Below are 15942 nucleotides of genomic sequence, written 5' to 3' on the forward strand. Positions count from 1 at the left end.
CATTGTGAATATAAAAGTGTATTTTATTACTTTTTCTATAATAAATTCACATAGTGAACATGTAATTTATTAAAATGCATTAAAAATGTGATACTTCATCAATGCATTCATATTGTGAAACTGTAATTTATTATAGAAAAAAGTTAAAAAATTCATTTTTATTTACGTTTTTTATTTCATTTCGCAGGAATTGGTATGCAAAGCGAAAAAGAATTACAAAAAACTAGTGAATGATAAAATGAAGTTTAAAAAGTTAATTGAGTTTTCAACAACAAAATTCATAGAAAGCGATGGGTTGAAAGATATGAAGAAAGTCTTTGAACAAGAATTCATTTATAAAACTCAAAATGAAGATGAAACAAATGCGATGAATGAAGATGATGCAAAAAGTGATAGGAATGAAGATGAAGAAAAAAGTGATGAGAATTTAAATAAACGTGAAATAAAGAATCAAACAATCATGGTAATACCAGGGAATTTGTACAATGATCCAATAGTGCATGAGATTGTTGATTCTATTCAATGTATTTTAAATTTTGATGATTTTGATGATTTTGAAAATGTAAAAAGTTTTACAGAACAAACAAAAAAACAATAATAGATTATAAAAAACAGAAAAAAAATACTAGAAAATCATCAATGCTTAGTTTTTTACTTGGACTTGGTTTTGGTCTACACAAGAGTTTCAGGAAGGAGATGAAAGCAGTGAAGATGAACACATAAAGAAAGAAATAAAAGATGAAAAAATTGATGAAGGAAAAAGTTATGATTCAGAAGAAATAGAATGTGACAATAATATCTTGGGAATTGAAGATGATGAAGACAAAAAAAAAAGAGCTAGGAAAAAGATTAAAAAAACCATCACTGAAGGTATCTTCTCCTTATAATAAAAGAGAGGTTTGTGCATCAAAAGTGGTAGATCCAGATGAAGTAAAAGTATCGGATAGAATTATTTTTTCCAAATTTGGTAATAGCAGGTAATAATTCATGTTATCTTTTCTTTAAATACAATAGTATATGAATACAAATATAAATTAATTTTCTATTAACTGTTTTTTTGTTCTATTTGATTACAAATTAAGTGAGAATGTATTTAAAACTAAGAGAGGTTATGTGCTTAGAAGAGGAATGATTGAAACAATGCAGGCAAGATTAGGGGTACATGCACATGTCATTGATGCTTAGTCTGATATTTTGAACTATGAAGAAAAGCTTAAATCAAATTCTATAGTGAATCGATATTTCTTTGATACATCAATGGTGGTAAGTTAATTAAAAAATATATATCATGATAATGTTGATAATATAATAAATAAAATTTTCAATAGTCCTAAATAAGTAATAAAATTCACACAGTGAATTCTATTATAATTCACAATGTGAATAATTTTAAAATTAAAATTTACCTTATTGTGAATTTAATAATTTACTCTTTAAATTTTGATGTATATTAAAAAAAAATTTGCAGAGACAGTTCATATTTGACAAAAATATCCCTTTCATTGAAAGATTTGATAAATTTGAGTCAAATATCAAAGATGCAATGAAAAAGGACAAAGAACTTCTGACATTTGAAAAGGTTCACTTGGTAATAAACTGTTCTTTTTGTTGAATATATTACATATTTTAAACAAAGTTTTACAATTAAAATTATTAAACATGTGTTTTTCCCAGTTCATAAAAAATCACTTTTACATCATCTGCATAAACTTAGAGGAACCAGCGGTTGATGTCATTGACAATAGGAATTCAGTTGCAAAGTTTTCTAGAGCTTATCGTGATGCACCTAATGAATTGGTAAGAATAATAAATTTACATTATAAATATAAGTATTAATAGACTGATAATTTATATAAAATAATAATTATAGAAAATGACAATTTCTTTTTTGCAGAAAATACTTTTTAGTAGGTACTTGATGAGGGTCAATCATAAATCAACTTTAATTTTGGAGAGTGTTGAACCAGAAAGGGTGAACATGAATTGATGCACGAGGGATAATCATGTTGATTGTGTAGTTTTTTGCATGCGTTATATGGAGACATATATGGGAGATAAAACAGTAAATTGGACATGCGGGTTCTCAAAAGAATCAAAACAACAACAAAGTGTGTTAAACGTTTTACGCATTAAGTATTTGACAAAGATACTATTAAGTGACGCAAACACATACAAGTCAAAAATCATTGCACAAACAGCTAAGTTAGCAAAAAAAGACTAATGAAGAAATAAAAGATTTGCTCAACAAGGGATGAGAAAAAGGGAAGAAAGGATATAGTACTTTAAGGATTGGAAAAAGAAGTGTAAGACTTAAAACTTAGTATTCTATTCATGATTAGTATAAGTTTAGATGCATTTTAATTTCTTTAAGAACATATACATGCTTGTTATGTTACAATTTGATGTGAGTTTCAATATCAAATATAATGAACTTTACTAATACTTAAAAGATGTTTATATTTTCATGTGAAAAGTATACATATATGTTATACAATTACATGTTTTATTAAAAGTATGCTATTGGTGTGTGGGTGGGTGGGGGGGGGGGGGGGGGGGGAAGTGATTATATTTCTACTTTGAATAAAGAATTGAAAGTACATTGTCACTTACATTTACCTCATTTCTTTTGGTCTAAATGATTAAATGTTAATATAATAACAATATAATATATGTAGAAAATTTATATTGTTTATATGTTAACCTTTTGAAAATTTTATATGTCAGATTCACAATGTGAGTTACAGTACATATTATAACATGTATATTTTATATGTGAGGTTCACAATGTGAATTACGGTACAAATAGATCATTAGAACAATTAATAGTTGAGATTCACAATGTGAATTAAATTACATTAAGACAACCTTTTACATGAAAATTTTATATATGAGATTAACAATGATAATTACTATACATAAATTAAATCATTAGCATGAAATTTTATTTAGAAAATATTCAAAAAACTAACAATAAAAAATATCTTTAACCAAAAACAATAAATTTGAAAAAAATATATATTCTATTATTAGAAATAAAGTCTAAAACAATGAATATCAAAATTAACATGAATATTTCAACATTTCTATCTATTGAATGATCATTACAAAAATCAAATCTTATTTTAGTAGTCTTATAAAGAAAAAATTAGAAACAATCAACTTTCTGTAACCTCATATTCTAAATCAGGCTTCTTTAACCTCAAAATGCAACTCTTAGCATTGTGATTTGGTTTATGACATAAACTTCACAACCTAGAACCCTTTTTAGATGTCTCAATCACCTTCTCTCTAGTACTCTTGATTCTTTTACCACTGGCCCATCCACTGTTTCTGATCCCCTGTGGATTATGAATCTTGATAACATCAGGTACTGCAGCTCCAATAATTTTTTCAATCATAACTGATCTACTCGAAGATGCCCTTGATGAGGTACATAAACGAATACCACTATCAACCTCCTAAATTTGCTTTATATATTTAGCCAACTCATCCTCATTATTTCCTATCTTGTTAATGGACAAACGAAGAATAGCATACGCATCTTGAATCAAACATTCATTTTTACTGCCTTTATGAGGATATGAATACTTTTTTCTCAACAATCCATCAGCTATGATATCTTTTCCCCGTCTCCTCAAAATGAAATTTGATGGAATTTCATGATACTCTTTCATATTTAATATGAAAAACATATGACGACATAACAATCCTTCCTGGACAAAAAGCTTGCAACTACAACTGATGCAAATTCTATCACCCATTCTACTAAATACAACCTACAAAATTATCATTAATAAACAAATTAATATGTGAATAAGAAATTCTATCTCATACCATTCGATAAAAATTATACAAATTAACATCGACTCACATTATTAATCAACAGGACATTAGAAATCATAATACTATAATATAAAATATGTACTTCAAATCAAACTCACAAAAAAAATACATATTCCATACTAATCTAATGAAAAGTAAAAACAATTTATAACTCTATAAGAATTCACACAGTGAATTAGCAAAACATCCTACATTCACAGTGTGAATTTTTAAACTACATTTTATATTTAATAAATTATATTAGGACAAAAAGACATACCTTGTAACGGATATTAGGACAATGAGAAGGAAGACTATTTCGATAAAAATCATCAAAATCTTCATCCTCATTCACATTTTTATCAATCAACTTGTTTTTTCTTCTAATCTCTCAAAACATAAACTTCACTTTCATCTTCAATAACTACAGATTCTTGAACACAATAAAACACGGATTTGTATAAATCTTTCTGAATGTCCAAGAAAATATTATGTGTATAAATTTCTAATGCATGTTTTTCAACAGCCAAAGCAGTCCTTAGCTTGGGGGTAGTAGTTGTGGACTGATAATTTAATAAAGATTGATGATGTCTTTGCTTCTCTATTGCACTATCAAACGACATCATGAACTTCACCAAATTTGATTTATGATGCAAAAAATGTGAGAAAGCATAATTCAGACTCTCTGATCTTGAAGTACTTCACATCAAACCAAAAAGTTCAAGATCTCTCATAAAAGCCGGAATCCAAAAATCCCTTATTTTAAAAACAGACTTTAACCAGTCATTTTCTTTTAGATGAAACTTATCTAACATTGTTGACTAGGAACTTTCAAAATCTCGTGGAGAACATTGAAGATTACATATAATATCAAAAATGTCTTCTGGAAGTCCGGATGGTTATAAACATCGATAGGAATCTAAAAAAGAGAAACACATAAGAATCATTATATATGTTGAATATTTGTTGTAATTCATAGTAACATAACATTTGTTTCACATTATGAATTCACAGTATGATTTATGATTTAGATTTGTTCCTTTCATCATATGCAAATTTACATTGTGAATTCACAATATGATTTATTGTAACATCCATAAAAATCATGCCAAATTTGAACTTTTAAAAAAACATAAAAAAATCATTAAGTTATTAAAATTCGTTTTCAAAATAGTATCATATCAGAGTTCTCAGAAATCATAAACATAAAACTGAGGAAGTGTACGATCACGCCTTCTCCTTCCCACGTTATTCCGAAGTACCTGAAACAATAATTGACAAATGTAAGCTCGAAAGCTTACTGAGTTACCCCCAAAATGCCAACGCCATTCATATATAACCATATCATATAACATATAAGCAAACAACATGCATAATGAGCCTTCATCCTGACTGGACTGTCTCGCAGGCCTTCAGCCTATCTGGACCGCTCTCCGAGCCTTCGACACATCTGGACCGCCTCGCGGGGCCTACAGCCTATCTGGACCACTCGCTGGGCCTTCGTCCTAACTGAACCCCTTTGCAGGACCTTAAGTTTATCGGGACCGCCCTGGGTGTTGGCCTTCAGCACAAAGCAGGACCACCTCAACCCAACCCCAATCAACAAACATGTGCACATACATATCATACATATCATATGCTAGCATATATAACAGTTAAACCGATCTAACCAATCACTAATCATAACAACATCCTATTACCATGATACAGACCTAACAGGTCACTAACATAGAATATCAGTATCCTAACTACCAGAACGTAAATCAATAAGCATATCATGCAATAAACCTGGATCCAAATTTGATAAGGGACGGAATTGGTGCCTTACACCCAGTTGATATATTGAGGATAACTCACCTCACAAGTAGTGCTGAAAGTACTGAAACCTATGATCATTTTCTCACCGGGAATCCCGAACTATCACATAATAAACACCAAGTCAATACATGAGATATCAGTCTTGACTAAGGGTCCATACAATCAATCATGTCCTTTCTCTTTATTGGGCCAGGCCCAATGCCAAAACCATTATCTTGAAAGTCCACAAGCAAGGCCCATTATTAGCCCAACTTACCCCATTGGGACCAACTCCTTATTTGGGCCTTATTCTAAGATCCATATTCAAAACTGGCCCAAAACACCCTTATTTAGAAAACCCATCAAGGCCCAAGTCTAACTAGTCCAAAGGTGGCCCAATCCCGAAGCCCATTTTAACAAAAGCCCAACAAAGGATGTACGTGGGGCGTACTCCTCTAGTACGATGGGCGTACTCTTCTTAACGTTGACCACCATCGGGGTGGTTAACTTAGTATACTGGGCATAATAGATTTACGTGGGGTGTACGCGGGGTTTTGCTAAAACCCTAATAAGTGCTTAATGACTTAAGCACTTAAGCCCAAACTTCAGATCCAGTGACCAAATGTGCCTAAGACTCATAAAGTCACGAACTTTAACACTTTTTACGTCCATAAAGCTCTTAATACGTGGTCTTAATCCATTAAGACCTTCCTACTCCATGTATGGGACATCTTAAGCCATTAGGACCTCATTTTTATCACTCGAAACCTCTTCAAGAGTCTAGGAGGACAATTTATTTTGTCCAAATCACATCATGCACCAACTTGTGACTTTTGGGACAAGAATTGGCTCCATAAAGTTAATATAGCAAGATATACTCCATATAAGCATAAAGTTTGAAGATTTTTACCTTATGGAGCTCCTATAGCACAAGGAAACTTCAGATCTACAAGCTTTCCTTCCTTCTCCAACTATTTGATGCAATGACTTCATCATCAAGAGCTCAAAGCACACATCAACTCACACTCACACACAAAACTAGGATTTGGGGCATTTCTGGAATATGGAGGCTGAGAATGATGAGAGAAAATGAGCCATAAGGATGTTTATATAGCCCCTAACCCTAGATATTAGGGTTTTCCTCCTAACATAAGTACGCCCAATATACACAACTACACAAGTGTACGCCTAGCATACTAAGGCACACCTTAATACGCTTAGCGTACTCTTATGAACGCTCAATGTACTCCTTCCTGGTTCAAGGTTGCATCCTTGGCCCTTAGACTTATCTTGGTTGTACACTTCCAACCTCAATGACTACAAGTGACAAAATAATGATAGGAGGGAGGATTTGGAAATACCTGTGAAAATCTCGGGATATTACATTTATGATCTATATAGTTATAAACATATATAGGAATCAAGAAACAAAGAATATACATTTTCCTAAAGTTTTTGAGTGATGTGCCACATGCATAGTCTATGCTTGGATTCTAGAAAAACAAAATAAACAGCTTTCTTCATTGATGAATCCTGATCTGTTACAATCATCGTGGGTGGCTTGACAAATGCTTTATCCTGATCTGTTACAATCATCATGGGTGGCTTGACAAATGCTTTATGAAACACTTCAAGCAACCACACATATGCATCTGCAGTCTCACAAGCTAGTAAACCAGCAACAAAAGTAACACAACGCTTGTGGTAGTCAACTCCAGTAAAAAGAACAAATACCATAAAATACCTGAATTTTTTTTATAAGTATTATCAAAAAGAACAAATACCATAAAAAGAACAAATAAGGATTAGGAATTACTTGTTTGTTTGATAAGTTGCATCAAAAGATAGTACATCTCCAAATTCCTTATAGTTGGCTTTCGAAGTATCACCAGCCTAAAAAAAGTCAAATAAGATGATCATCAACATCTTTTTGGACCTGAAATGAAAAATTAGAGAAACACAATCTTCTGTTTGTCAATATATCCACAACTATTTGGGAATCTTTGACACCAGTTTTAGAATTCAAATCTCTGTGAAATTTTTTAAAGTCAAATGCAGTCCTTCCCCTAGAATCAAAGCCACCCTTCGTACTACTCACCAAGTTATATGCTTTTGAAGCACCAATGTTACAAGTTCCAACCTTATGTATAAAGAATTCATCAAGAAAATCCATTGCCCTATTAATCCTTAATAAGTGCAACTGATCTTGAGCAACAAGTTCATGGTTGTGATCTTCAACAAACACATAAATGTAGAACATTAAAGAACATCATTAATTCTTGAACTTTGAAACAACAAGGCATCCGTTCTTCTTAGAAGAAGTTCTCCTTCTCTTAACATCTGAAAATTTCACATTAATATTTTCATTCTTGAACGACTCTGTGAAAATAGATCTACTACATGTTGAATATCTAATACAAATTGTGCCATCATTGTATCTTTTTTGACTTGACATATTCACATCAAAACCAGATTCTTGACCATAAGTCTTGTAAAAGTCAAGACCAATGTCCAACAAATCAAACAACAATCCTTTGAAAGGCTTCTTATGTATCAACTTATCATAAGGAACAAGCTTAAAAGATTCAGTATTGTAGAGCTGAAAATCAAAACTATAACGAGAATTACTGTTATTTGAATGATCAAAATCCATACTTGAAGATGATTGATCATGAACTGCAAAACCAAAAAAAAAACATCTATTTTATTACATTATATAAAAATGTGAAATTTATATTAAGAAAAAAACTTACGTGATTGTTCATTAATAATTGAATGCAAATTTGAACAAGAATTACTGCTATTTGAATGATCAATATTCATACTTGAAAAAGATTGATCATGAACTGCAAAAGAAAAAAAACATCTATTTTATTACATTACACAGAAAATGTGAATTTTATATTAAGAAAAAAAACTTACGTGATTGTTCATTAAAAGTTAAATGCAAATCTAAACAAGAATTCAGAGAACTCATAATGAATCGGTAACCTGGAGTTTATATACAAATTATAAATTTAGAATTGATATACAAAAAAGGAAACGAATAAACAAGATAATCACAAAACTTTAAAATATATGCACAAGATAAGATAAGATTCTCAAAATCACTAAAAGTTTGGAAAAAACTTAAATGTCAGAAGATGCACAAGATATAATTGATTATCTAAATGTCGAATATGCATTACAGACGCATGATTACAAAATTGACCAAATGAAAAACAGTAACATCAAACGGATATTCAACACATGACATAAAATTAGCAAAGTAACAATAAAAACATAACAATTTGAAGATTAAACGGTAAAATCAAGAGAATTTGACAATCAGACGATTACAATAACAATACAAATAAGTTGATAAACAATGCATCAGAAGAAAAACGGTAAAATCAAAGTCTATAATTGACCTAATAGTCATAAAAGAAAGATGAATAGATGTTAAAAATACCTGATTATTAGCTGAAATCTGAAGAAACTATTAGTAAATTGGATGAAAAAGGTTGAGATTTTGAAGAACGGGCAAGATTTTGGATCGATCAGTGTTGAAGATGAAGGACAGTAACAGAAGACGTTAACGGAGACAAACATAAATATTAAATGAGACGCTAAATTACCAAAATGCCCCTCCGTGTTTTTTTGGTTAATTAAGGGTTAATGGCCAAGAATAGAAAATAGATGGTTAAGATGGGCTCCTTGGTTCCTTGATCCATATTGGTTCTCTATTGAACTTTCTCTCTCTTTCTCTCTCTCTCTCTCTCTCTCTATATATATATATATATATATATATATATATATATATATATATATATATATATATATATATATATATATATCATACATACTTATAAAGCTAGCATTTTTTCTTGAATCTCATGCGTTTGAAACCCCCATTCTTTTTTCCTTTCACCACATTCATTTGAAACTCCCATGACTTTTCAATTTATTTATAATAATAATTATAATTTGGTAATTAGGTTAAATAAATATCAAATCTAAAGTGTATTCATATATAAACTAAATTTCAATATTAAAATAATATCTTTAATTCTACTTATAAAATTATGTTTTTTAACTTTTAACATATTATACTTAATTTATTAGTTTTAATATATTATTGGATGTAAACCATTATCATTTTAAAGGTATAATTTTTGAACAATTTGTATAAAATACTTAAATTATTAAGTAAAATATAACATTATAGGCTCAACTTAAATATAAATTTTATTTAACTTAAACAACCCAAAGATTATTTTATAAATAGTTAAAAGTGATAAATTCTAGTGTCTTTCTAATAATGATTGTAAGTTGGTTAATAAGGTTAAATAAATATCAAACCTAAAGTGTAATCATAAATAGACTAAATTTCAATTTTAAAATAATATATTTACTTTTATTTATAAAGTTATTTCTTTAAATTTTAACATATTATACTTAATTTATTAGATTTAAAATGTTGTTGCATGTAAACCATTATCAGTTTAAAGCTATAATTTTTGAACAGTTTGGACAAAATACTTAAATTGTTAATTTAAATATAACATTACAGTGTCAACTTAAATATTAATTTCAGTTCCACTAAAAAAACCAAATAATATTTTGTAAATAGTTAAAAGTGATAAATTATAGTGATAAATGCAAAAAACTAAATTGTAATATCAGTTTAACTAAAACATTTCCTAAATATATTTATATAATCGTTAAAAAATTTCAAATAAGTAGCTTAAAATAACTTATAATAACAATAGTTTAAATATAACTCTATATAAATGATTATATTGTTACCTTTAAAATCAAAAAATAATGTTTGATGTTTTAAATAATTATAATGATAGAAATTAAAACATTAAGCAAATATATTTTCAAAAATTAGTTAAAAATAACAACTATAAATAATATTAAGCCATATATAATATTTAATTTTATTGATGTGTAACTCGCCAGTAGAAGTCATTCAAACGATTGAGATTATGACGTTATAATAGATTTATATATTATCATATAATTCAAAATAGTCAATATAATATATCAAATTAATATACGAATTATTATATCAAATTTAACAACAACGTTAGTGTTATGTTTTAAAAAATATATATTTGCAAACACTTCAACTATATAGGTGTTTATGCGCATTACAATGTCAACTCAAATATAAATATCAGCTTCATTTAAAAAAAACTAAAGAATATTTTGTAAATAGTTAAAAGTGATAAATTGTAGTGATAAAAGCAAAAACTAAATTGTAATTTCAATTTAACTAAAATATTTCTTAAATATATTTTTATAATCATTAAAAGTTTCCAAATAAGTAGCTTAAAATAACTTATAATAACAATAAATAAAAAACAATTCTATATAAATAATTATATTGGTAGCTTTATAATGAAAAAACATCATAAATGGTCCCTGTGGTTTCCCAAAATCTGAAGTTTGGTCCTCGTGGTTTAAAAACCTCATAAATGGTCCCTGTGTTTTCAAAACTTTTGATGTTTAGTCATTTTTGCTAACTCCGTTAAGTTTGTCCGTTAACTGAAGGGTATTTTTGTCATTTCACCACCACAGGGACCATTTATGATATTTTCAGTTCTTTTTTTTAAAAGAAAAAAACTAAATATAAGTATTTAATATATAAACTCTCTCTCTCTCTCTCTCTCTCTCTCTCTCTCTCTCCCTCTCAGGTGCCCTGTTCCAGAAAAGCGACATAGGTACTTCCGGTGAGTACCATTCCATTACTGACCATTGATTTCTCCATCCCAAAAACACCACACATGCCTCCTCCATCTATTCCAGAAACATCACACACGACCCCCCTTTTTCCTCCTGTCATCTCCAACCAAAGCAACCTTTTAGCACCGATGACCTTGAACCCAATTCGTCTCCAACTGTTTGGTTTGACAAAGTTCCGGTTGTTTGAGACAAGATAAGAGGAGATAAGAGTTCTTTACAATCCTTAACCATATGCATGATTAATCAAACAAACTAAGAATCAATTGATTTCAATCACAGTCAAACAAAGCCAATAGTTAAACAACCCAAGAATCCAACAGAGCCGAGAATTAAAGAAGCAAGCCAATAATGAAAAACAATTAAACAAAGACTAGAATCAAATTTATAGAAGGAGCTATCGATTTTAATGCCTGTAAACAGACAAACCAAGAATCAAACACAGTCAAACAAAACCAAAACTTTAAGACAAAACTTCATTTTGGATGAAAGAGGAATCAAAAAAATTAACCAAGAACATCAGGTACCGATTTGTGTGTGCGTGTGGGTTTTTAAATTATTCCTTTGATGATCAGATAACCATCGAGATGATCAGAGGGGGTAAGGAGCCTGGTTGTAGATAGGGGAGGAGGGCATACCCATTGAATTTGCAAAAAACGCGAAAAGGAAAAGATTTGATCGAATCAAAAATAGTGAAGATGGAGGGAGGGCATACCTGTAATGTAATGAATCGGAGGATTGGAGCTCAATTTCTTCAGAAGATCGCTATTTTCCGAACCGGTAACCCTAGGTTTAGCTAATTTTTCACCTGGATTGAATTTCTTAACACATATAGACACTTTTTTAGCTTGATAAGAGCCAAAAGGAAGATTCGAGGTGAAAATAGTAACTGATTTTGAGCCTAATTTTGCTTTATCCAATTGTCCTTCCAATGGCGTAGAAACATCGGGATCAAGATTTGGAGGGAAACCCTCCATAAAACCGAACGGAAACTAGGTACAAGAATAGAGAAGAAAATATGGGTCGTGATGGGAGCTGGTCCGATGGAGCGACACAAGCAGTAACAACAACACATGTGAGGATGTCTGGGTAGCTCAGATCAGCAACAAAGAGTGAGAAACATGATGGTGGTGGTGGCTGGTGATATAAGAATGAAAGGAAGAGAGAGAGAGAGAGAGAGAGAGAGGGAGGGTATAACCCCTTTGCATATTATTATTATTTTTTTTATAAAATAAAAGAAAACATCATAAATAGTCCCTGTGGTAGTGAAATGACGAAAATACCCTTCAGTTAACGGATAAAACTTAACGGAGTTAGCAAAAAGGACCAAACATCAAATGTTTTGAAAACACAGGGACCATCTATGAGGTTTTTAAACTACATGGACTAAACTTCAGATTTTGGGAAACCACAGGGACCATTTATGATGTTTTTTCCTTTACAATAAAAAAACAATGTTTGATGTTTTCAATAATTATAATTATAGAAATTAAAACATTAAGCAAATAAATTTTAAAAAATTAATTAACAATAAAACAACTATAAATAACATCAAATCATACATTATATTTAATTTTATTCATGTATAACTCGTGGGTACAATTCATTCAAACGATTGAGATTATGAAGTTATAATAAATGTATATATTATCATATGATTAAAAATAATCAATATATTATATCAATTTAGTATATAGGAATTATTATATCTAATTTAACAACAACATTATTGTTATGTTCAAAAAATCATATATTTGTAAAGACTTCAACTATATAGGTGTTTCTGCGCAACGCGCGTGCATTCGCCTAGTATATATATATATATATATATATATATATATATATATATATATATATATATATATATATATATATATAGGCATAGAGTGAGCCATTGCTTTTATGCATGTGTCTATATATATATATATATATATATACATATATATATATATATATATATATATATATATATATATATTGATATATGGTATTTTGGGGAACTTAATAAGCCTCGTGCTTACCCAATTGTTGTTAAATGATTTTCGGGTACTTTATGAGAAGGGGTAGGTTCGAATGTACACACATGCATTAGTCACATGTTTTCGTACAATGTAAACATACTTTGATATATTTTAATAAATAAAAAAAACTGCCTCGAAATTCGGGATGAGGCAAATATGATCAATGTCAATCCTTTAAGAACCCCAATGGTTGTTAGATCATTAAATATTGACAAAGATCCATTTCTTCCCCGTGGAGAAAATGAAGAAGTTCTCGGTCCAAAAGTACCATATCCAAATACGATTGGGGCTCTTTTGTATCTTACTAGCTATAATAGACTTGATATTTATTTCGTTGTAAACTTGCTAGAAAGTTTCAGTTCATCCACTACAAGAAGACATTGGAATGGGATCAAACATATTCTTCGATACCTTCGAGGAACTATGTAACATCCCAAAAATCAAAGTAAAATTTTCATTTTTAAACCATTCCAAAAACCATAAATGTTTACAACACATAGTTTATAAAAGTCATAATCACATATTAAAGTATCCTAAAATCATAATCTCATAAAAAAAAATCTCAAGGGTGTGCATGATCAAGCCTTCGCCTTGTCCATGTCCTATGAAGTACCTGGAACCATAACAATCAAATTGTAACCCAAAGCTTGGTGAGTTACCCTAAAGCACCATACATAACTCTACAGATAAAACATGCATATATGAGCCTTCAACTTGACTGGAACGCATCGCAGGGCCTACAACCTATTTGGACTGCTCTCTAGGCCTTCAGCCTGATTGGATCACCTTGTAAGGCTTCAGTCGATCCGGACCGCCATGGATATTTTGGCCTTCTTTACAAAGTAGGATAACCTCAACCTAACATTTAACATGTCGACATATATAATAACAATAAATAACCAACAAGTATGGGTAATCATACAAATCTACCGGTTTAACACATAATCAGTGAGCACAAGTAATCATATAGATCTACCATTGTATCATATAACCAACATAACATCAATCCAATATACAAGGATACATAATCCATTGGGCCGGAATTAGTTCCTTCGACCCACAAGTATAGTGATAAAAACTCATATCACAATCTAAAATGTAGTTAAACAGATCATGGCTCCAACTGGTAACTCTACCAGTCACCTATACAATAAAAAGTGACCTAAACACAAACTACCACTCAAATTATCCAAAATACCCCTAAGGAAAACTTTGTCAAATTCCTGGTTAATGTCAAAGTCTAAATTCAAAGGGGTCAACACATATTGAGTACGCCCAATGTACTCAGTCACTACACTTGGTGTAGTAGGTCCTTAGATAAAATATGGGGCCTTTGCCCAATACGTGCAGCGTGCCACCAGGTATGCCCGTTGTACTCAACCTGATCCTACTTTTCCTTATTAAGTTCTTATTCTATTAAGATTCGACGTCCAAAGCTCAGATCTAGTGCCAAATATCATTCTAATTCATAAAGTTTCCAACTTTATGACTTTCCATGGCTAGAAGGGGTCCAATAACCAAAACCTTAACTTAATACACAAACCAAAACATCATAACTCTTGCATGTAAGGAAGAAAGGGACCAAGATCACATTTTTATGGTTCCTAGCATTTAAAAACGTCTGAAGGGACAACTCTTATGGTTTAGAGTAAGCCATACTCGTGAATAACAAGATTATGGGACCAAAATGCATAAAAACTTAAGAACTAGTAAGATCCAAGGAAAACATTCATCAAGTTCCAGGATTTATACCTTCAAAGGATGCTTGAGGGTGAGATACTTATGGATGTAAGTTGACTTGAGCTTCCAAGATGATCTTCCACCATCTTCCTCCTTCACAAGCATAAGAACTCACTCTTTTTAAGCTCAAAATCACACACCAAAGAACTAGGGTTTGCAAGGGACATTTTTGGAAGATGGAGGCTGATCGGGGAAAGGTTTTTGAGGGATAAGGATGCTTAAATAGTGCTCAAACCCTAAAATTAGGGTTTTCTCACCTGCCAAGTACACCTAACATACTCATGAGTACGCCCAACTTACTCACATGCACACACACTTTTTAATGAACTACACCAAGCATACTCCCAAAGTACGCTTGGAATAAGGACTAATTTTGCAACATAATTATACTTTTAGGTTAAAAAAGAAAATACTTGATGTTTCAATGTTACAAACTACTGACTTATGGTTATTTTATCCCAAAAATTCAAACCAAGGCTTGATTTCCTGGCATTCTCAAAAGCTAGGTCTCAAAGTGGATACGCATTCATCAATGGAGGTACCATAATTTCCTAGCATTCTCTAAAGCAAACACTTGTTACGACATCCTCAAATCTTGTTAAAGTAATTGCACTAAATGAAGCTAGTAGAGAATGCACATGGTTAAGATCGATAAGACAACTCATTTTGTCTTCATGTGGACTAGATAAATATGAAGGCCCAACTTTGATTTATGAAGATAACTCAGTATGTGTCGCTTAAATGAAAAAAGGATATATCAAGAGTGTCTGGACAAAACATATACTTCTAAAGTTCTTTGTGTACATTCAAGAGATTATAAAATATTGATAAA

The 15942-nt window shown here is 30.6% G+C and overlaps 1 protein-coding gene across 1 annotated transcript; it reads right to left on the reverse strand.

Annotated features, from left to right (window-relative positions):
* Nucleotides 1–3458: 3458 nt before the first annotated feature.
* On the reverse strand, nt 3459–4445 carry LOC145030305 (protein FAR1-RELATED SEQUENCE 12-like). The gene is made up of 3 exons (XM_078978693.1): nt 4232–4445; nt 4103–4161; nt 3459–3776 (listed from the first exon to the last, which is right to left on the reverse strand). Exons 1-3 carry the CDS (start codon nt 4443–4445, stop codon nt 3459–3461), a joined length of 591 nt encoding a protein of 196 aa, XP_078834819.1.
* Nucleotides 4446–15942: the final 11497 nt, after the last annotated feature.

The sequence above is a fragment of the Lactuca saligna genome, chromosome 2 (genome assembly GCF_052625555.1).
Source record: "Lactuca saligna cultivar CGN05327 chromosome 2, ASM5262555v1, whole genome shotgun sequence".
Taxonomy (NCBI): Eukaryota; Viridiplantae; Streptophyta; class Magnoliopsida; order Asterales; family Asteraceae; genus Lactuca; species Lactuca saligna.

Excerpts from the sequence above, each read along its gene's own strand:
- LOC145030305 (XM_078978693.1), bottom strand. The coding sequence starts at position 4,445 with ATGTCGTTTGATAGTGCAATAGAGAAGCAAAGACATCATCAATCTTTA. Across the intron at positions 4,162-4,231 it reads TGTAGTTATTGAAGATGAAA|ATTTTGATGATTTTTATCGA; the intron begins GTGAAGTTTATG and ends ATGAGGATGAAG. Across the intron at positions 3,777-4,102 it reads GTCCTAATATCCGTTACAAG|GTTGTATTTAGTAGAATGGG; the intron begins GTATGTCTTTTT and ends ATAATTTTGTAG.